A 24,041-nucleotide genomic window follows, 5' to 3' on the forward strand; every position below is an offset into this window, starting at 1 on the left:
CTTTTACTTGGACAAAACTAAAGCCTTCAGAAAGACTGAGCAACTCTTAGTGGCATATGTTGCAGGATCACAAGGAAAAGCCATTTCAAAGCAGACTATTTCAAAATGGATAGGCCACTGCATTCTTTTCTGCTATTCACAACATGACAAATCAGTACCCAAGGGCATTAGGCCACATTCTACCAGAGCAGCAGCCACTTCAGCAGCCTTCCTCAGAGGAGTACCAACCAAGGACATTTTGGAGGCTGCAACCTGGACTTCAGTGCACACTTTTACAAAGCAGTACCATTTACCTCTCTACTCTAAATCCAGAGCAGGCTTTGCCACTGCAGTTCTGCAGGGCCTCATAGCCACTCCAAACTCTATTTAGGTCCAGCCACCCAACCTCAGCTTTGGGATTCAACCCAAGTGTAATGACTGCAACAGTGAAACACGATGAACATAGTACAGTTGTGTACCTACCACAAATGTAGATGTTCTAGTGTATTCACTGTTGCAGTCCAGGTTACCCTCCCACCATCCCCCTTTTTTCTTTGCTGGGACTTATCTGTACCTCTCTATTCTATACAACCTATGTGATGTATTTGCTTGTAGATGAAGGTTATGTGCATGCTTTTTTATGATCATAATATTACAGCCTACCCTTTTGGGGGCACCTGACATCTGGGGCAAGAAAAACTGAAGAAAATGGCGTTGGCTGCATCTTTTATACCCCTGGTGCACTGACGTCAGGGAAGAGGCGACAGCAACCGACGCCTGACCAGGACTTTGGAATTCAGGCAAACTGCGGGTAGCCTGCCAGCAGGATAACCCAAGTGTAATGACTGCAACAGTGAATACACTCGAACATCTACATTTATGGTAGGTACACAACTGTACTTTCTCTGTATTCTGAAATGGCTTTGTTAAGCCATCTGACTACCGATCTTCCAAAAAAAAGTAAGGATAAAGACAGAGACAGACCGCATAAGTTCAAAACTGCAGATGACGCTTCCGTTAAGCTAGTCGCCAGTTCGCCAGTACTCAGTGAGGTGCTTTCGCAGCCCCTGATACCTGCTTCTACAGATTCGCAGGCTTCTACTGAGACTCATTCGGAATCTGGTATGCCATGAGATGCTTCTTCGACTATGGAACCTGCGGATGTCTCTACCTTGGATGGGCCCAGTACCACTGTGCAGGCACCGGCTTGTGAGGGTGTATTCAGGCCTTCCTATGTTCGTATTAAACTGACTACTTTGTTTTCGACTAAATCTACCAAATTTCTCAGGCCCAGAGTTCGCACTACACCTAGGAAACCAACGACCAAAGTGCATTCTCAAGCTCCCATGCCTCAGAAACAAATGCTTAGAATGGCTGAAGACCTTATTACTTTAAGCCAGCCTTCTCCTTCTAAAAGACAAAGAATTGATTTTCCTTCTGATTCTACAGACCATGAGTCCGATGACTCTGACCCTTCTGATTACCAGGACATACCCTTATCGACCTATGAGGATTCAGATGCAGAGGATTCCTTTCCCTCTGCCTCCCCTCCAGAGGACTTTTCTTTCAGTGAAACCTTGCATACCCTAAGAGAGCATTTCCGCTGGGAATGTCGGGACTACCCTCAGTCAAAAAAGAGACTCAGGGAATTTTTAGACTTGCCTCAGCACAGGCCTCTAGCTATATCCCCTGTCCTTGATATTGTAGATGATGTCTTCATGGAATAGGTTCCTAGGTAGGTACTAGGCTATCTGCCTGAAGGCATTTACAAGCCTAGCTGGAATTGTGTTGGTTTTCGCCGCCCCCTTAGATTAGTTCCCTGTGCCTCTGTCCCGCAGAGCCATTGAAGTGATCCCCGGGGTAAACTTTCTGTTTCCCATCCACTTGTCAAGGTTTCTTTTGAAGAGTGTTAGCGAGGAGCTCTGCCTAATGTAGATTGGAATCTTGTTCCAGAGCATGGGAAGTCTCTGGGACAGGAATCTATCCCTCCAGCACGTCCTATTTATTGTTGTGGTGAGGTTTAGATCTCTAGAGCGTGTGGCTCAAGGGGATATGGTTTTCTTTAGGTGGAGCATGATCATCAGTTCTGGGTTGGACATGGCTTTGTATGTCACGTATAGATCACCTCTGAGTAGGCGGTATACAACCAAGTACAGCTGGAGTTTCTTCAGTCGAGCTGCATAGGGCATCTGTTTGAGGCCAGTGATCCTCTTGGTGAGGTACTTCTGTGGTCTTTCCAGCTGTTGCAGGTGTCTTGTAAGGTACATCCCAAATGGGGCATTGTACTGTATGATGAGTTTGATGAGTGATACGTAGAGGGGCACAATGACCTCTTTTGATCTGGATGCAAACTATTTTGTGATTAGGTGGGCCACATAGAAGGATTTTCTAACCACTTTGACAATGTGATTATCAAAGGAGAGATTACTATCTACTTGGGTCCCCAGATCCCTTATTACGTCTTCCGTATTTAGGGGTCTACCACCTGTGTGGTAGTTTGTGGGTACTTTGTTTTTTCCAAAGGGGATAACTATCCACTTTTTGGCATTTAGCTTGAGACCATGGTTTTGACACCAGGTATCTGTCTCAGTGAGACCCTTTTGGGGGATGTCTATGTCAGCCGGAGAGTCAGTTATAGCCCCTAGTTTGCAGTTGTCTGCGAACTTGGTCAGCCATAGACCTCCTGTGCTTGCCTGTACCTATGAGAAGTATATGCCGAACAGGAGGGGTCCTAGGACTGTGCCCTGGGGAATGCCACTTGTAACCGGTTTAGAGTCAGACCTAGCTCCCACAACTCTTACCATGTGGGTTCTGCCCATGAGCCAGTTGGCAACCCATCTTGTGACATAGGGTTTATGTTCAGGCTGGTGAGCTTGTCTATAATACCAGAATGGGGAATGGTGTTGAAGGCCTTTACGAGGTCTAGGTAGGCTGTGTGGACCACCTTACCCTCATCTATAGCCTTGGTAACTATCTCAAAGAAGTCCACCAGGTTTAGGAGGCATGATCTGCCCTTAACTAAGTTGAACAGGGTTGGGTCCAGTGTTTGGAGGTTCCCAATGTCTCTTGTTGATGAGATCCATGATGATGCTCTCCATAGCCTTGCAGCCCAAGCTAATCAGGCGTATAGGGTGGTAGTTCCCCGGGGTCTGTTGTAGCTCCACCTTTGTGGAGCGGAATAACCATTGATGTGCGCCACTCTATGGGCACGTAGCCTGTGGAGAGGCTGAGTTTGAACAGTGTGTTTAGGTGAGGGGTTAGTTCATCTTTGAGCTCATGTAGGACGCAGCCTGGGACACCGTCCAATCCCGTTGATGCTGTGTTTTTGGCTTTGGAGAAGGCTGTTTTAACCTGAGTGTCTGTGATTTCAGGGGCACTACATTCTTCTGGTATGGTTATGGGCCCTTTTGGGGGTGAGAGGGGGGTAAAGTTTGTACTGAACCTGTCTGCCAGGATGTTGGAGATATCGGTCGGTTCAGTGTATTTTGTGCTATTCTGCACTAACTCCGAGCAGATCTAAGAATTGCCACTTAGATTCTTGACATAGCTAAAGGATACCTTATGGTTATCTTTGGAGTCCTTGGCAATTTTTCTTTTGAAGATAGCCTTGGATGATTTTATGAGGGATCATAGTTTCTTGCAGATACTGATCAGGGATGTCTTACCTTCTTGGAATTTTACTCTTTTCTGTACTAGTTTCCTCCTTCTATTGTGTAGCTTGTTTATGGCAGGGGTCCACCAGATTGGTTTCCTTTTCTTGGAGGGGTGAGTCTTGGTTTTGCTTGGGAAGGCACAATCCATGCATTCTTGTAGGTGCCCGTAGAGTGCATTAGTAAAGGATTCTGCACCTTGGGCAGCATTATCCTTTAGCACAGGGGCTTTGAACCTTTCCACCTCGGTCTTAAGTAACGTGAAGTTTGCTTTTGAAAAGTTTTTCACGGTGGTTTCTTTGACCAAGGGTGGGGGCGGAATGTGGATATCCAGAGTGATTAGTTTATGGTCAGATCTAACCAGCAAGGGGTTGACCTCCAGTGTGGAACACCAGTCGCCCATGTTGGTGATGTCCACGTCCAATATGTTGTCACCTCTGGTGGGGGTGTTGACCAGCTGATCCAGGGCGTCTGAGTCTATAAATTCTAGGAAATGTTGGGCAAGGGAGTTAGTACTTGAGTAGTTCTCCCAGTTAATGTTTAGGTAATTGAAATCACCCAATATCAGGGTGTTTGATAGGACCTTTATGTTTCCCAGTATTTCCAGAAATGCGGAATGGGGGTCCTGGGACATGATGGGTGATCTGTAGCAAGCTACAATTTGAATTGCAGTTTTGCCCGTTGTTAGTTGCATGTGGATGATCTCTGAAGCATCGTGCTGTGCCACTAACCTGGAGGTGTGGGTATCCTTGATGAATATGTATACACCCCCACCTTTTGTATTTTGGTCTGAGTTTTGTGGCCGAAATCTATGGTATGAGTTGTAGCCTGGTAGTGCTGGGGTGCTCTCTGTAGCCTTAAACCAGGTTTCTGTTACTGCACATATAGCGATTTTCTCCATACTGAGGAATGTCTCGAGTGCATGCATTTTGAGGTTTAGACTTCTGGCACTGAGCAGCATTGCCCTCAGTTTTTTGTTACTTGTGCTATTTACGGCGGTGGGTTGGTCTTTTGAGCCTTGCCTAAAAAAGGCACTATGGGGATGGCAAGAGCTTTGGCCAGTATTTGAAAGCCTAAGGGTGACAGGTGCAAGCCGTCTCTAGCGAAGCAGCGTGGTTTGTCGAACATGTCATCCCAGGCTGACAAACACTTGATCCCCTTTGAATGACACCAGAAACATAGCCAGTTGTTGAAATTGATAATTTTTTCTTTATACCGTGGTATCATTATTGGTGAGGGCAGGATGCTACTCAAGGTCAGGGTCATACCGGCCTGGGCTACATGATCAGAGAGCTCTTCCATGTCTCTTTTCATGCAGTCCAGGGAGGTACGGCTCAGGTCATTCATGCCAACATGGACAATGACAGAGTCGTATTTGTACTTGTTCTGGAGTGACCTGAGTGCTTTTGTTATGTGGCGGATCCTGGCACCCGACAGGCAGCTAACAGTAACCTTCTCCTTGTTCAGCCTAATGAGTGGGACATCAGTGTGCCTGACTATAGAGTCACCTATTACTAGTGTGTTGGGTATGTTATTTTGCCTTAAGGGCTGTGATTGCGTGGCACACTGGTTTTGTGAAGTATTTGTTTCATGGTTTGTGTTGGGGGGGGTGGAGGTTGCTTGGGTGTCTGCTTTGTGGTCTCTGTTGCTTTTGCAGATTTTTATTTAGAGCCTCCGAGTATGTTTTTGTGTATTTGTGTGTTTTCTGCCGGTGCTGGTTTCATAGGTCTATGTGAGACTGGTGGTGTGATGCAAGTAGTTCCCTTCACCTCTTGACTGTCTGGTCCAGTCTTGGGTTGAGAGAGCTTAGCCTCCAGTTTGGCTGTATAATTGCATCTCTTGCATGTATTTTAGTGTTTGGTGGTAGGAAGAGAGGGTTGTCTGTGTACATGAAGCAGTTGTAACATTGCCTCAAAATGCCCAGGTTCACCAGTTGGAATGGAGAGTACACCTGAAACTGCCCTTTGGGCATGCATGGATAGGTACCGTGAACTGTTTTTCTGAATAGCTGGTAAGGGCGAATAGTGAGCCTTGTCCTTTTCTACGGTATAGGGGGTCTAGTGCTAAGGTTTATTAGTGCTTGCTATGAGTTTTGAACAAGTGCCGGGCTGAGAAGTGAGTGGTTTGAGTACTTAAGTTGAAAGTTTGTCTAGTTCCAAGGGAAAAATTGAAGAGTAGACTTTGTGGAGCTGGGAATAGTTATGCCCTAGCTAACTGGCGCACAAAACCATGCAAATGAGGGTTTTATAGCAGGGAAATGAAAGAGATAGAAATTAGCCCCAAATGGCCAATAAACTACGAATTTCTGGGCAGAAACCACTCCTCCAATCTATTCTTACTCCTGATATATTACCTCCAGCTCCTAGAAAGCCTGACAGGTACTACAGAGTACCTGACTCTCACAAATTTCTCTTTAAAAATCCTACTGCGGATCCAGAGACCATTTCCCAGGGACCTAAAGGTATTAAGGCTACTACAGCCAAAACCCCTACCCCTTCGGACAGGGATTCTACGGCTTTAGACAGATGGGGTAAGAAGGTATATACCTGTGTAACTTTTGCCATCAGGGCTTTAAATTGCCAGTTTCAACTGTTAAAGTACCAGCAGCATATTATGGAGCTAATTAAACAAAAAATGTTTTGATTCCTGATTGCGCAAAAAATAAAGATTTACAAGAGTTAATGCATTCTGCAAACCAAGTTGGTAAACATACTTTGCAGTGTGGTTTTGATGCCTTAGAAGTATCTTGCAGGGCTGCTGTCACTGGGTCTGTTCTGAGAAGGCATGCTTGGCTGCAGGAACAAATCTCGCCGGACCATGTCAAAGCAAAATTACCAGATGCTTCATTAAATCAAGAATGTTTGTTTGGCACAAAAGCAGAAGAAGTTCTTAAAAAGATGGAGGAAAAAGCTAAATCTATGCAAACTACACATACATATATATATACATATATATATATATATATATATATACGTATATGTATATGTATATATATATATATATATATATATATATATATATATATATATATATATATATATATATATATATATATATATACATATATATATATATATATATATATATATATATATATATATATATATGCACACACACACACACACACACACATATATATATATATATATATATATATATATATATACACACACACACACACACACATATATATATATATATATATATATATATATATATATATATATATATGTATAGATATAGATATATATACATATATTTCTACAGGTGCAGCCACCTAGATTCAGTAGGCATTGGCCTTCAAAAAACTGGTCCTTTCCAGTCCCTCCCAGGCTTTCTCAGTCCAAACCCAGGGGCAACAGACCACAGAGACTACAGTCTCAGGGTATACACAGATCTAAACAATAGAGTGCTCCCACCTCAAAAACAGGGAGTGGTAAGCCACCCTCTTATGGAAAAAGTTCACAATGACTTCTCCTGCATCCTTCCTACCCATGCCCAATTACTTGTACCCCTAGGAGGAAAATTTGCCCTACATGCAAAAAAACTGGGAATACATTACCCAGGACCATTGGGTCTTAAACATTGTATCCCAGGGATAGATTCTACTTCCGTTCACTGCCAACCCCAAGCGTATTGCCAGACCTTCCCCCAAACCAGTGGGCAGAGGCACAAAAGCAAGTACTTTTTCTTCTCAATGTCAGGGCTATTCAACCTGTTCCAACAGAGCAAAAGGGACAGGGTTTCTACTCCAGACTGTTTCTGGTGCCTAGAAAAGAAAACTCTTGGTGCCCTGTCCTGGATCTGTTAATTCTCAACACCTTCCTGGTGGTACCAAAGTTCAAAATGCTTACACTCCAACAAATGCTTACACTCCAACAGCTGCTGCCTGTTCTAGCCAAGGACTCCTGGCTGGTCACCCCAGTCTTAAAAGAAGCTTATCTGCACATCCCCATAAGGGAATCTTGCAGGAAATATCTACGTTTCAGGGCAGGCTCTATGCAGTATCAGTTCTCTGCACTTCCCTTTGGCTTATCTGCTGCACTCAGGGTATTCACAAAGTGCCTGGCTCCAGCCATTGCATACTGCAAGCAGAGAAACATTCAAATTTTCCCATACTTGGACGATTGCCTGATTCAGGTGGACAGTCAGGAATTGCTACTTCAGCACCTGATATTTGCAAAGAGACTCCTAACTTTATGGGGTATACCATCAACGAAAATAAATCACATCTGGTACCCAGCCAAGAAATTGTATTCCTGGGAGCAAGCTTGAACACAACTTCTCAGATGGCATTCCTCACTCCAGAAAAGCAGGTTTATTTGACAAATTACTTCAAACTACTGGCCACCCAAACCCAGCTATCTGCAAGTAAAATACTGCAAGCCCTAGTGTTCATGGCCTCATCCATTCTCCTAATTCCATATGCAAGACTGCATATGAGGAAACTTCAGTGGTACTTAAAAAGTCTCTGGTGTCAACATTCTCAGGACCTAGAAACAGTGATTCCGATCATTCCTTGTCTAAGGACAGAGTTCCTTTGGTGGGCAGAGGCCTGCAACCACAACAAGGGACTCCCTTTCACTCAACCCCCCGCCACCCAAACCCTGACAACAGATGCATCAGACTATGCATTGGGGGCTCTCTTGGTAGGCAAATGCATTCAAGGCAAATGGAGCCCTGGACAAATGCACCTGCATATCAATCAAAAGAAATGTTAGCTGTACAGAATGTACTGACAGCCTTTAAATACCTTGTACGTCCAGGACAACTCTTGATAAAGACAGACAACACCACAGTCATGTGGCACGTAAACAAGCAGGGGGGAACTCATTTCTACCCACTCTGCAGGTTAGCAATGGCTCTGTGGAACACAGCCTTGTGCAACCAAGTGCACCTGCAAGCTTAATTCCTGTCAGGCAAACAAAATTCACTGGCAGATGACAAGCAGAAATCTAATGTAACTGCACGAGTGGAAACCAAACCCAATTAATTCAAGCTTCTAATCCACAGGTGGGGGACACCAGAGGTGGACCTGTTTGCTTCCCCCAGAACCATCAATTGAGCAAATTTTGCACCAGAACTCCCCACAGCCAGGCATGGAAAGTGGATGCCCTATCCTTTACATGGGAAAACCTCTCAAAATATGCCTTTCCCCCTCTGCCCCTCCTCTCGAAAGTACTACTCAAGATCAAACAGGACAGGCCAAGGACAATCATTATTGCAGTAGACTGGCCATGCCAGCACTGGTACCCACTTTTACACAGTCTGACAACAGTGCCACCCTAACACCTGCATCAGACCCCTTCTCTTCTGTCCCAGCAGGAGGGCCAGATTTTGCATCCTCAGCTGCAAACCCTTAACCTAGCAGCCTGGCTTATTCCCTGAATAAATCACCAGCAACCCTCCGCAAACAGGTGCTGAATGTCATCCTTGAGGCCAGGAGGCCTAGTACTAGGAAATCCTATTCAGAAAAGTGGAAAAGATGCTGTTCTTGGAGCCAGTCTCAGGGAAAGGACACAACCATGCCCACCTTGCCTCAAATCATAGATTATCCAGCAGAGCTGCTCCACAAAGGCCTATCCTTCTCATCCATTAAGATTCATGCCTTTGCCATCTCAGCTCATTACAATACTGAGCCACCCCTCTTCTCTCACCCTCTGGTCAAACAGTTCCTGAAAGGAGCTAACAATTTAAGACCCCCGAGGAGAGCTCGCACTCCTGCCTGGGACCTTAACTTTGTACTAGAGAAGCTCACGCTTCCCCCTTTTGAGCCTGCTGCTACAGCAGAGTTAAAATTTCTCTCTTGGAAAACAGCCTTACTTCTAGCCATCAGTTCAGCAAGAAGAGTGACTGAGTTACAGGCCCTTATGGCTGTGGTACCCTTCATTATCTTCCGTGCGGACAGGGTTTCCCTCAGGACTAACCCATCATTTATGCCCAAGGTGGTATCCAGTGTGGCTTTAAACCAATCCATCCATTTACCAACATTTTTTCCTAATCCTCAGAATAAAGGGGAAAGGATCCTGCACTCATTGAACGTGCACAGACAGCATAGGTTCTACCTTGACAGGACTAAACCGTTCAGAAAATCTGACCAGCTGCTAGTCAGCTTTGCTACAGGGGCAGAGGGCAAGGTCATTTCAAAACAAACCATCTCCAAATGGATAGCACACTGCATCCATTTCTGCTACAAACATCATGGAAAACCTACCCCACAGGGGATCAGAACCCATTCCACTAGAGCTACCTCAACCTCTACAGCATTTCTCAGGGGAGTCCCTACCAGAGACGTCCTGGAAGCAATAACCTGGAGTTCAGTACACACCTTCACCAAGCATTACCACTTACCTATCTTTTCTAAATCCAGAGCTGGATTTGCTACTGCAGTCTTACAAGGCCTGCTAGCCAGCCCCAATACTTCTTGACTGCCTCCACCCTTCCTCAGCTTTGGGAATCAACCCAAGTGGGATGACTGCAACAGTGAAATATGAAGAACATAGTACAGTTGTGTACACTTAGCATAAATGTAGATGTTGGAGTGTATTGACTGTTGCAGTCTTGGTTACCCTCCCTCCAACCCCCTGACTTATCTTTACTTTCTATCTATCCTCTTTTTTGGCCATATCTTATGGCAGTGGTATTTACTTTTTACTGGAGGTGTACCACACCTTGTAATTGCTTCCTATTTTGGGAGCTCCCGACATCTGGGGCAAGAAAAACTGATGTAATGGCGCCAGCTGCATGTTTTATACCCCTGACGACCTGATGTCATGGAAGAGGCGACAGCATCCGATGCAGAAATCCCAAGACTCTGGTATTCGGACCGACTGAGGGCTACCTGCAGACAGATAACCCAAGTGCGATGACTGCAACAGTGAATACACTCGAACATCTACATTTGTGGTAAGTGTACACAACTGTACTTTTCCAGTCCGTCTAGCCTAAACAACTTCCAAGGTTTGTGAGTCATCCAATGGTATTGGAATACTGCAACCATGATGTAAGCAAGGACATAGTACAGTTGTGTAAGAACTTATCATAACAGTAGATGTCCTACTGATCACTGTTGCAGTACTGTTTCCCTACCTCCCTCCTTCCTCCTTGCCTTCTCCCCTCCTTTTATCTAACCTTGTTTTTTTCTTTGCTCTATTATTTGGGCTTTTTCCAGGGTCTTAAGTTAGTCTGAGGGTCTTACGCTCCTGCATCCACTTATGTACTTCTATGCCCATGGGCTTTGGTTATATGACAGGCATACAAGCATGTGGAAGGTTTTTGGCTTTGGTACGCCAGTAAGATGTCAGGTTACCTCAGCAAGATAACCCAGTAGTATTGTAGTACTGCAACAGTGATCAGTAGGCCACCTACTGTTAAGTTCTTTCACATCTGTACTTTTTAGCATCATGTGATGCAAATGACAAACTGGCTAAAACACTGAGGATTTTTTAACACCTTTATAAAATTATTGCTTAAGACATACACAAGCATACATTAATAGAAAATAAAACAAACCATATTAATGTGGTCATTCTCTCCAATGTTATATAAATTGCTCAATTCCTGCCTTCCCTTAAACCTCACTCTTCCTTCTAAATGTTATACTGCATGTAATGCTCTCACAAATTCCATTTGATGTTCTTCGTCTTCCCTTGCTGCAGTGACAAATTGTTAGAGTATTCCAGTCCAGTCGGCCCGAATAGAGAGAGCGAAAGGCATGGCGCTTAGACCGACGCCAGTATAGACTGGTACCAATGTACTGCGGAACATGTCGCGTGACCGGCGTCATTTTTTTCAGTCTCCGCAATGCATGGTCCGATGCGAAAGAGTGAGTGCAGATTTTGCTTTGAGAGTTTCCAACCGAAGAAACAGACCGGCTTAAGAATGCTAGAACATTCTGGTTTTTTTTTTGGTTTTTTTTCTTGCCCTCAGTATATTACCGGATGTCAGAAAAGTTGAAAAGCAGTGAATAACCGCGGGATTATCATACACGTAGATGGGATTTAGGTACATTGTGTCATTTCCCATTCCACCACGCAGGCCTTGCTAGCCTTGCCGTTCTTGATTTATTAAGCATAGGTTAGGAGGAGGCTTGATTGTGCTAGGTTAGTGTTTGGGCCGGATTTGGGCGTTGATGTTCCCGACGAAGAAGTATCCGACGCCTGCTTCATCTAAGAAAGGGCATCTACAGTGGGGCAGTGGGGAAGGGAAGTCCCGGGCCGTCCCTCCGGAGGAGGTCAGGGTTAGGCCAGCTGTTTAGCTCAGGCTCTCTAGGGAACTGTCTCAGATGTTTACTGTTAGGCAGTGCCCCCTTACAGGAAATGCCAGGCTCAGGAAGTAGGCTCCACTGGTAGCTTCTCAGGTTTCGAAGGTTCCCTCTCTTCTCAAGGTTTCAGAGCTTTAGCCTGGGCCAGGTTAAACTGAGCTTCTTTTTTCAGAAGGCATTTCTAGATATTCTTCTCCCATATACTTAAGATAGCTGAAGCCTTTGATGATCTGATGCCCAGGTTCTATGGAATCACCTGAAATGGGAGGAACAGGAGTCTGAAGTATTGATTGTTTTGAACAGTGTTCACAGGCTTCTTCTTCTGAACTGAAAAGTGTGCAAGAGTTTCTTCTCCTTCTTGACTGATTCTGATTCCATTCCTTCTCTCTGATTCTCTTGTTCGATTTTTTTCATTTTCAGAGACTCTTCACTTTATGAGGGAGCACTTTAAACTCAAAGGCTAAGATTACTCTGACCCCAGTAAAAAGGCCAAGGGTGCCTAGCTTTTCCCCCTGTGTTGCCTCTCGGTCTTCCTCCTGTGGAGGAGCTGCTCTGGGATGTTCTTTGTTGCGATTCCTCTGTGGAGCCTGATGCAAGCCTGAGGGTGCCCGAAGCTCTTAAGTATTCCTATATTGTTTCCAGGGGCGGGCCAATTTGGTGGAAGGGCTTTATGCAGGGCAGAAAGGTTGTGCAGGGGCCTGTGTTAACATCCTCTGCAAGGCTTCCAAAGGTGTTAGTTGGGATAAATTAAAAATTCCCTCTGCTTGATGATGTGAGCCATGATTTCCATGCTGAAATAAAGGAGGTAAGAACTTTCAATACTCTAAATCTAAAATTCAATGCTGAAATCTTTCTCATTGAGTTGGCAAGGGTCGGATTTGGTTCATGTGTGCTGGCAGTGGTCTTGGATTTGGCTTTGGAGTGTGTGCTGTTAAGGAAGGGCTGCAATGGCTGCTACTGTGTCCTGGAAGGAGTTCAGCAGTTACTAGTGTGTGTGAAGGATCGTTTCTGTTCTGATGTGAGACCAGGATGCTGGTGTGCTGATTGTTTTAAATGAAAGCATTTACAGGCCAGTGAATTGTTTTGAAAAGGACAATCTTGGGCGAAGGCAGTTTTGGGACTGTGAAGAGTTTGGAAAGACTGTTAAGACTACCAATTGGGAGTGCTAAAGAAAAGATCTATCCTGCTGCAATTGGCCAGTCAGGGTGAATCTTATGGTAGGTGGGGTTCCAAGTTTAGATTTGGTGGTAGACGCAGGGCTTCCTGTCGTAAGGACTTCTGGCAGTGACCCAGTAGAATGTCAGTGACTCTAATGGGACCAGCCAGCTGCTCAAAAGCAGCAGACCAGTCAACTCTTGCGTCTGGCAGCTCTCAGCTGGGAGTCGCCTTTCCTTTTTCATTCAGAAATTCAAATTTAGCTCAATGAGACATCTGCCTTTTGGATATCATTCATCGATGTTTACACTCATTCAAGAACACATTGCCGGATTTCAAAGGCATGGGTGATGTTCCTCCTCCACAAAGATGTTTCTATGTAATTTGATTCTTCCTTTTTCTAAAGATTCCATTTTCTGTTTTTTTTTTCTCTCTTTAACAATGTTCAGTACTTCAGTTACAAATGGTTTATATTTTGATTTCCATTTTCTAGTAATTAATTTTTTGGCAGCCAGTAGCATTAAACTTAATAAATCCCCTGTATCTAGGCCATTTAGATCCTGTGTCAGAGCTCAAAAGAATCATGTCTTTAGTTACAGGCATTTGCTTCCCCCATTATTTCAGACAGAGTACTCTGTAGGGAAGTTTTGAATTCTGCCAACTCATTACATACCCAGAAAATATGATGTTTATCGTATTGATCACTTCTGCAGTAAACTTAGCTATTATTACATCCTGTGAAGGATATAACAGCCAGCCAGCTTCCAAAACTTCAGGACACCTTCCATGTCCTCAAACAGTTATGTGGTATGAGCTGAGCTTGCTAAAAAGACAAGTTTGTCCCAAGGTCTTCAGAACTTTTATGACACTTAAGAGAACACTCCTTTGGGCTTTCAGGGATCAGTGGTTGGGTTGTGCTATTCCATTGTTGGGCAGATAAGTTTCCTTTGCGGAAAAACCTTCCACATTTACAAATTTGTTGTTTAAATGTACTTTCCTGGTTGGGAAAATGTTTTCCGCGTTTGCTCTCTACCTGAGGAAAAATTTGTTGACGTCTGCTATGGGCTTACAATGCATATGGAAACACTTTCAAGCAAAAATCCTAAACCTTTGGACTTTGTTGCATACTTGGGAGCCATACATATGTTCTTCCATTGTTCCTTTTTAAATTCCTTTTTATGGTCTGCCTTCCCAGTCTTTTCTTAACTCCTCTGAGTCTTGCAGTCATCGTGTTATTTTATATCCTGGATTAATTATCCCCTTTTTTAATGCAGTTTCTGTTCTAGACGACTAGAAATCTGTACCAGAGCTGGTCTTTCACTTAGGACTCCCCTATCCAATTTCTTTACCTGTACTCCGCCTTCCCTACAATGGATTTATATCAATCTCCAACCTGCATTCCAGATTTCTGCTTGGCCTCAGAAAATGAGAATGTTGAGAACAATTGTGGGGACTGTAAGTGCAGAAATGACATTTTAAGAATACTTAATTCCTATTAGTGTCTCTGAACCACTGTATTTCTTTACCTGTACTCCGCCTTCCCTACAATGGATTTATATCAATCTCCAACCTGCATTCCAGATTTCTGCTTGGCCTCAGAAAATGAGAATGTTGAGAACAATTGTGGGGACTATAAGTGCAGAAATGACATTTTAAGAATACTTAATTCCTATTAGTGTCTCTGAACCACTGTATTTTACAACTCCAGTATAAAGTCTAATGCAGTAGTGCAGTATAGAGATGTTCTGCATGCAATCTTTTTTCACTTATGATTTATGCTCACTACTCAGAATACCTGATCATGTGTTGTGTATTGTGCACAAATCCTTTTCTAGTAGTAGTTCTTCATTAGATGTAGATCTCTGTTTCTGTAGAAAAACTATGTTAGACATTCATTTTCTTGAAAAGGATGGAATTTGCCAACTTTCATGGTGCTACTGCTTTAGAAAACATATTTGTACAGTCAAGCAGTACTGAACACATCAGTAAATGTTTGTTTATATTACAACTAAAAAGTAAATGCATTTCATTTTTGAAAAAATGATTAACAATCTTTTAGTTTTAAAATCAGATGTCTTTATGTTCTGTTCTTCAAGGTCGAAAGCTGTGAAAGCAGCTGTCACAGCATGGATGATGTGTCTCTTAGTGAGTTTGGTGAGTGGTCTGAAATCCCAGGTGCCCATCATGTGATCCCTAGTGGGTTTATGAAGATTGTAGAAATCTTGGCTCAGGACATTCCAGAATCCATCATTCAGCTCAGGAAGCCTGTCAGGTGTATTCACTGGAATCAGTCAGTCTCCAAAGAGATTGAAACGGTTGCTGACCACAACAATGACCATCCAAACCAAGAAGGATACCCAGTCTTTATAGAGTGCGAAGACTGTGAGTTCATTCCTGCAGATCATGTTATTGTAACAGTGTCTCTTGGTGTCTTGAAAAAGTTCCATGAAAACATGTTCCAACCTCATCTGCCTGAAGACAAGGTGACTGCCATCCAGAAACTTGGGATAAATACCACAGATAAAATCTTTCTGGAATTTGAGGAGCCTTTTTGGAGTCCTGAATGCAACAGTATTCGATTTGTTTGGGAAGATGAGTCTGAAAGCAGAAGTCTGTCTTATGCAGAGAAGCTGTGGTTTAAAAAGATTAGCGGCTTTGATGTGCTGTATCCGAATGAACGTTACGGTTATGTGCTAAGTGGTTGGATTTGTGGAGAGGAAGCACTTATCATGGAGAAATGTGATGATGAAACTGTTGCAGAAACATGCACTGAACTTCTCCGTAAATTTACAGGTTTGTGGTCATTAGCTGTTTTATGTTTTGTTTGTGCTTTTCAGAATGATAAGGAATGATGGTTAAATATGTTAGAAAAAGCCCTATGAATATAATGTAAACATTTAAAATTTATGTACCCAGTAGTACAATGGTGTGTGTTCATTTTTTTTATTTTTTGCAGCCCCCTTTTTATTATGTCATTATGTTTGTAATTGTACATTTACATCTGCAGAACTTGTTATATAAGTGGTGTCAGATTTCCATATGAAACAAGATTGAGCAGGAATTCTAGCACAGTGATATAGATACATGTATGTGAACCTGCCAGATCTGGCTTCAGAATGCTCTTAGAGGTGTCCGCATTTTCACAAATGTTTATTTCAAGTCATAATGTCTAACTCTATAGATTCAGTAGATTGGAAATAAAAAAAAAAAAACCTTTGACACTGCCCTGTTACTTCTCTTCCTCAGCAAGAGAGAGGGCGGGCTTCATGACTAGTGCATTAGTAGTACGCTGTGGAGAATTTAGGAAATTCTCATTTTTATCAGCAAAATTAAAAATCTCCAGTAGTTTTCTCTTTCCAGTCTTTTCTCTTGTGCCATTTCTAAAAATATGTGTGCATTAGTTCAAATGCACCTGCTCTGACCAGGATAAGACTAGCTGTCAGCATGTGTAATACCCTTAGGAATGGCATTTGGCAATGAAAACATTATTTCCATAAAGGTTTTGTGGTTCTAATGTAGGGTGTGTGGAGGTGTTGCTGTGTTCAGGTTATACTTTGTTTATGAAACACAGGCCTGTGAGGCTTCTTAACAACCCCTGCTGCTTAGAAATCTCCTGGGATGGAACCCTAACTGCTGCCTAGAAGGCTGGAGCTTTAATAGTTCATAGCTTCACTGGTATTTAATAGCTTTGCAGTCAAGGAGACCATTCCGGAGTCTAGCCCATTTTCCAAATGACCACAAAACACTCTGTGGTTAAGTGAGTTTCTCAGAGTCACATAGTAGGCAAATGGAGGCTGAGGAAATCAAACTCCGGACTACAAGAATAGCTTGTTAACTGCTCACAGCTTTAGTCATGTATGCTAACTTCTAGACAAAAAAAAAACAAACATTGAATTTGCTTGAACACAGACTGTGTAAGTGAGAGATCCAAATCCTTACCACTAGATCATCAGGGGACCCTCTTGAGGAGATAGTGGGTAGGTGGGGGATAAAAAGGAGTGGTAGTTTGCTAGCTTGCCTGTCTCAGAGGAGAGACTGGATTTTCAGCAAAGACTTCAGCCAGCATTGCAGACAAGGGGCCTCAATCCTTTCACAGAATAAGTGAGGGTGCATACTGACAGATTATCTTTGGCTTGCCAACATTAATGTTATTGCATTCTGCAAATGTGATTTGGACAAATGATTGGGCAAGTATAAAAAAATATATATAAATATAAAAAATGTGAGTTTGAATGACCCACAAATGATTGCTCTTCTTAAACTGATTCTTGTTCCATTTGGATACATAGCTATTAACAGCCGTTAACCCTTCCCAAGAGGAGCCTGTGTTCCCGGAGGCCTTTGGTGCTGGTCCGTCTACTTCCAGGGTGATGCTGCCTACAAATGAGCTCATTGATTTAGTCTCTCAGTGGACGTGGAAGGAGCCAATCCCTAAGAGACTAGATAGGATCCTGGCACCACCTAAAGATAGAACACACTGGAGTAAAGAAGTATTCGTTGATGCCATGGTCATAGTGGTCACCACTAAGAAGGGACTGGCAGAACAAAGTTCCTCTATTCACCCCCCCTCCCCCAACAAGGAGTCTTTTACAGGACTCCAGAGGGATTTGATCAAGGAACTTTCAAAGTCCTTCTCTGGGAACATATCCTCTGAGGTAGAGTACTATTTTTTTGGCTAGCCTTCAGTAATATTTCAAATTCATCTGTGAGGCTTATCTCCCACTTGGATTAAGGTACCTAATGGGTGGCAGGTTCAGGCATTTCCTCAGAAGACATGCCTGGATGCACTTATTATGTGATTTGGCAGAACCCTTCAAATCTTCTTTCATCAGTGCTTCGTTTGACAGAACCTCCTTATTTGAACCCAAAGTAAAATACACACTCTCTAGGTGTGATAAGGAAGGGAAAACCCTGCCTTCTGTGGCCGTATGTTTTTGACCCCTCAGTAGACTTTTTCTGGGAACCAACAAGTTGGATTGAAAATGTTGTTTAAAAATCCCAAGGTCCTTTCCAAGATCCACATGGAGACATTTCCCCCAGGGAGGAACTCAAATGGAAGACGCCATCCCCATGGCAGAGGTGGTCCACATAACCAGGGATCTAAGTATACATTCTCTGACAGATCTATCAGCGCTCCTGAAAGTAGGCCCGACTGTCTGGCAGTCTGGAGTCATTTATCCCTGCACCAGAGAGCCTGGCTAGAAATTACAAAAGATTCATGGGTGCAGAGGATATTATCCAGAGGGTTTATATCGTACCATTTTTCCATTCACCCCCCTTAGTATCAGACAAAATCTCCGATGTCCCACCCAGTCATAGGGAAACAGCAGCACTAGAAATAACCAAGCTTTTAGAGTTACCCAAGAGGTCCCCCCAGACCGGAGAGAGTCCAGAACTTATTCAAGATTCTTTTTATTGCCAAAAAAGACGGGACTGGAGACCAGTCTTGAATGTCAGCAAGCTAAATTGATTGGTTCAGTACACAAAGTTCCAGAGGGTCATGGTTTAGTCCATTCTGCCTTTTCTGCACAAGGACAACTGGATGTGCTTGCTAGATCTTCAGGATGCATGCTATTACATAAAAATTAACAAATCCAGGAGATGTCTCCACTTCCAGCTGGCAGCCAGTCATTACCATTTCAGAGCACTGCCCTTTGGTCTCACCACAGCCCCCAGGATGTTTATCAACTGTATGTCAATAGTTGCAGCTCACTTGAGACTGCGGGGATTCCGAATGTTTCCATATCTTGACTACTGGTTCCTAACTGCTCTGATCAGGTGTCAACTAATTCAAGCTTGGGACTATTTACTCCAGTTGTGCCCTCATTTTGGAATTTCTGTCAGTTACAACAAATCTCAACTCGAACCTACTCAGATTTTGGAATTCATTGGTGCTGTTTTCAGTATGGTCACTCAAATAGCTTCTCTCCCTCTGCCCCAGATTCAAACAATTCAATCCCAGGTCAAAAAGATCATTCAAAGCTCTTCTCTTTCAGCTTATCTGATACTCAGAGCATTGGGATCCATGTCAATGGCTATCATTCTTGTACCACTGGCAAGGTACTGTATGACGATCCTTCACCTGACACTTGCAACTCAGTGGTCTGTTCTCCATCAGCCTTTATCCAGTCAAGTAACAATAATGCAAGCTTGCAAAAATGACCTTCTGTGATGGATCCATTCCAGTAAAATACAGGAAGGCCATCCCTTTGATGTTCTTCATTCCACATTGCTGCAGTCCTAACTATTGGGTAGTCCGCTGTCCAGTCGGCCCGAATACCAAAGTATATGGCTGACGTCGGTCACGGCGCATTAGACTGACGTCAGTACGTCAGGGTACTAATGCGCATGACCGACGTCATATCCTCAGTCTTTTTTGCCGCATGGTCCGATGCAGAAGCAGTTTTGCGAGTGCAGGTTGGCGTTCTGAAAGTTTCTGAAGTCAGAGTTTCAGACCGAATCAAAGTTGGCTAAGTACCCGTTAGAATATTTTGGTTTTTCTTGCCTCAGTATTTAACCGGATGTCAGAAAAAGTGAATAACTGTATTTCTTGTGGGAAACAGATACCTCATAGGGATTACCATACTTTGTGTATACCTTGTTTAGGGCCTGAGCACGACGTTGTTGGATGCCGCTCTTGTGCTAGATTTAACAAACGCACTATTAAGAGAAGGTTAGACTGTGCCAGGTTAGTGTTTGGGAAGCGTTGTAATTATAAAATGCCGTCGGATGCTCCGACGCCCGCTTCAGCCAAAAAGCGCAAGGACAAGGCAGGGAAGCCTAGAGTGGAGGAACCGACAGTCCCGGACGTCGGTTCTTTAGAAGGCTCAGTGGAGCCGGAGGTTCTGCCGGGAGTTTCTTTGGAGTCTCAGGGAGAAACTTTACTGTTACAGGATGTGTCCTCTCAGGAAGTAGGCCAGGCTGAAGGGGCTTCTCAGGTGGCTGTTCTTCCCTCTCTTCCTAAGGTGGTTAGGGCCTCGCCTTCTGTTTCTAAGGCTTCTTTAAGAGGCAGGCCTACTTTAGCTTCAGTGGGGGTTTCTCCGAGTGTTTCAGGGTCTTTGCCTAAGAAGCATATGCTAAAAATGGCAGAGGATTTGATTACAATGATTAGAGGTTCTATGCCCCCTCCTGATAAGAGGCCTAGGGTGGAACCTGAGTTGAAGAGTTTTGAGCAATGTTCGAGGCTTCTGAGTCTTGACTGAAGACTTGCAGGTGTTTCCTCCTTTTTCTGATTCTGTTGTGGATGATTCTACTCCTTCAGCTTCGCCTCCTGAGGATTTTTCTTTTTCAGAGACTCTGCATTCCATGAGGGAGCATTTTAAATGGGAAGGTCAAGATTTCTCTGATTCCAGGAAGAGGCTTAGAGAATTCTTGTTTTTACCCCAGCATAGGCCTTTAGCTATAGCTCCTGTTCTGAATGTGGTAGAAGATGTTTTTGCAGAGGCTTCCCTGAATCCTGACTCTTTGCCTCCTGCCCCAGTTAAACCGGATAGGTACTATAGGGTGCCTGAAGCCCATAAGTATCTTTTTAAGAGTCCTAGGGCGGACCCAGAAACTGTCTCTCAGGGGCCTAAGGGTGTGAAGGCTTCTGTGGTTAAAAATCCTGTTCCTCCTGATAAAGAGGCAAGGGCTTTGGATAGATGGGGAAAGAAAGTGTATACTTCTTCCACTTTAGCCATGAGGGCGTTGAATTGTCAGTTTCATATGTTAAAATATCAGAATTATCTCCTTTCACAATTGAAGTCTAAGGTGGATGCTCTGGCTGAAGGTATTGAGTGTAAAGAGTTGCAGGATTTAGTTCATGTTTCTGAACAGGTGGGTAAGCATTCCTTGCAGTGTGGTTTTGATGCTGTGCAGGCCTCCTCGAGGGTGGCTGCCACTGGTTCTGTTCTTCGTAGGCACGCCTGGTTGAGGGATCAGAACTTAGCTGAGCATGTTAAGACAAGGATTTTGGATGCTCCTTTACAGTCTGATGTGTTGTTTGGTTCGCCTGTGGAAGCAGTTTTAAAGAAAATGGAGGACAAGGCTAAGTCTATGCAAACTGTTAAGGATTTTTGCAGGTGCAGCCTCCAAGTTTAGTAGAAATTGGCCTACTAAGGGGTGGACTTATCCTGCTTATGATTCCCAGTCTAGGGGTAGGTCTAGACGTGGTAGAAGCAGAGCTCAAGGTTCTTTTAGGCCTAGGACAGGAGTTCACCTGCTCAGACTTCTGGTGAGGGCAGGGGTCAGTCCTTTCGTTAGCAGACCCAATGACCTGCCTTTTCAGCTGCCAGTACATTCTCGCCTGGCAGCACCTTTGGGAGGAAGGCTGTCTCTTTTCAAAGAAAATTGGGATTTAATTACCCAAGACAGATGGGTTCTGGATATCATTCACCACGGTTACAGGTTTTATTTCCATACCTTGCCTCCTTTCAAAGGCATGCCAGACATTCCTCCTCTGCAAAGAACAGAGGCTCACAAGCAAATTTCTCTGTTGCTCCAAATAGGGGCCATTCAGTCAGTTCCTGTGCCAGAAAGGGGCCTAGGATTTTATTCTCGCCTGTTCCTAGTACCAAAGAAGGGGAACACGTGGAGACCAATTTTGGATTTATCTATCCTCAACACTTATCTGGACATTCCCAAGTTCAAAATGTTGACGTTACAACAGCTTTTACCTCTGCTGGGCAAAGATCACTGGATGGTAACTTTAGATCTCAAGGAAGCTTACCTTCATGTGCCAATAAGACTAAGTTGCAGGAAGTATCTGCGTTTTCGAGCTGGAAATTCTCATTATCAGTTCTCTGCATTGCCCTTTGGCTTATCTACTGCGCCCAGAGTATTCACAAAAGTTCTGGCTCCAGTGATAGCTTACTTCAGGCTAAAAGGAATTCAAATCTATCCTTACTTGGACGACTGCCTGATTCTGGCTCCAGAAAAGGAAGACCTTCTACAGCATTTGGAATATGTCATAGCAGTGCTAAGATGCCTAGGGTATTCTGTGAACGAAATAAAGTCCAGTCTAGTACCCTCTCAAGACATGTGCTTTCTGGGTGTGAGACTGAATACAGCAGCCCAGATGGCCTTTTAACCCCGGACAAACAAAAGAATCTTTCCAGTTACTTCCATCAACTATCTCTTCAGTCCGGGCTGACTGCAAGGACAGTCCTTCAAGCCTTAGGGTTCATGGCATCTTGTATTCTGGTGCTTCCCAATGCCAAACTGCATATGAGGAAGCTACAATGGTATCTCAAAAATCTGTGGACACAGCACTGCCAGGATTTGGACACTGTCATTCAAATAATACCTTGCATTCAAAAGGAATTTTTGTGGTGGGCTCAGGAATGTCACCTAAACAAGGGACTCTCTGTGACCCGCCAGAGGCAAGTCAGATTCTAACGACAGATGCCTCAGACATTGCTTGGGGAGCTCATCTAAATGGAAAGTGGATACAAGACAAGTGGCCTGCCAGACTACAGCATCTACATATCAACATGAAAGAGATGTTAGCAGTCCAGTTTGCATTAATGGCTTTCAAGGAGTTACTTCTTCCAGGGCAGGTGTTGATTCTAACAGACAACACAACTGTCATGTGGTACATCAACAAACAAGGGGGAACACATTCTTACCCATTGTGCAGGCAAGCAATGATTTTATGGGAGACTGCGCTCAGCTTGCAACTAACTCTTCAGGCAAGGTTTCTGCCGGGAGCACAGAACTCCTTAGCAGATGTGTTAAGCAGACAAATCATGGATCCCCACGAGTGGAAACTGGATCTTCATGTATTTCAAAAATTGACAGTGTCATGGGGAACTCCAGACATAGATCTGTTCGCTTCTCCAGTAAACCACCACCTGCCAAAGTTTTGCACGAAGAGATTTCATCACACAGCTTGGAAAGTGGATGCTCTTTCTTTCAGTTGGAAAAATCTTCATGTGTATGCTTTTCCACCTCTGCCTCTTCTCCCAAAGGTGCTTCTAAAGGTCAGACAAGACAAGCCAAGGATGATTTTAATAGCTCCAGATTGGCCTCGGCAGCACTGGTACCCATTACTGAGGAGTCTGGTAAGGAAGCCTCCATGGCCTTTACCCTTGATTCCACGCCTGTTGTCTCAGAGGGACGGTCGTCTGCTCAATGTCAAGCTTCACTCTCTTCATCTAACAGCCTGGCATATTCTGTTTTGAAAGACAGCAGGTCTCAACTTCCTCAACAAGTTTTAAATGTGATTATGGAAGCCAGAAGACCTAGTACAAGGAAAGTGTACGCAGAAAAATGGAAGAGATTTTTATTTTGGACTGCAGCAAAGAATTTGGAGATTTCTGAGCCTAATTTGAGTGTGGCTCTTCAATATCTTACTGAGTTATTGGACAAAGGTTTGTCTTTCTCTTCCATTAAGATTCATGCTGCGGCAATTTCAGCTCACTATGATTGTGACCCACCATTGTTTTCACATCCTTTGTTCAAGCAATTTCTTAGAGGGACAAAGAATATAAGACCCCCACGTAGAGCTCCTACTCCTGCTTGGGACCTCAATTTTGTGTTGGAGAAACTTACTCTACAACCTTTTGAGCCTCGGCTACTGCTGAACTGAAATACTTGTCATGGAAGACTGCTTTTTGTTGGCCATTACTTCTGCTAGAAGGGTTTCTGAGTTGCAGGCCCTTATGGCGGTTGAGCCTTTTTGATTTTTCATAAGGATAGGGTATCATTACGCACTAATCCTTCCTTTATGCCTAAGGTGGTTTCTAGTGTGGCTTTAAACCAAACTATTCATTTGCCTACTTTTTATGCAGATCCCCAAAATAAAGGGGAAAAGATTTTGCACACTTTAGATGTACACAGGCAATTGCGTTATTATTTAAGCAGGACTAAGGATTTTAGGCAGTCTCAGCAGTTGTTTGTTTCTTTTGCTTTGAGTTCACAGGGCAAGCCTGTGTCAAAACAAACTATTTCTAGGTGGATTGGGTTTTGCATTGCATTTTGTTATTCCCATCATGGCAAGGAGATTCCAGCTGGGA

At 43.7% G+C, this 24,041-nt stretch overlaps 1 protein-coding gene across 1 annotated transcript in view; it reads left to right on the forward strand.

Moving 5' to 3' along the window:
• Positions 1-24,041, forward strand: part of SMOX (spermine oxidase) — a 416,267-nt gene that overhangs the window by 174,164 nt on the left and 218,062 nt on the right. Inside the window, exon 5 of the mRNA XM_044062005.1 lies at positions 15,144-15,840. Within this exon, the coding sequence (XP_043917940.1) occupies positions 15,144-15,840 (697 nt within the window). The remainder of the gene's footprint in view (positions 1-15,143; positions 15,841-24,041) is intronic.

This window comes from Protopterus annectens, chromosome 2.part1, assembly GCF_019279795.1.
Source record: "Protopterus annectens isolate FY-2018-M chromosome 2.part1, PAN1.0, whole genome shotgun sequence".
In the NCBI taxonomy this organism is placed as follows: domain Eukaryota; kingdom Metazoa; phylum Chordata; order Ceratodontiformes; family Protopteridae; genus Protopterus; species Protopterus annectens.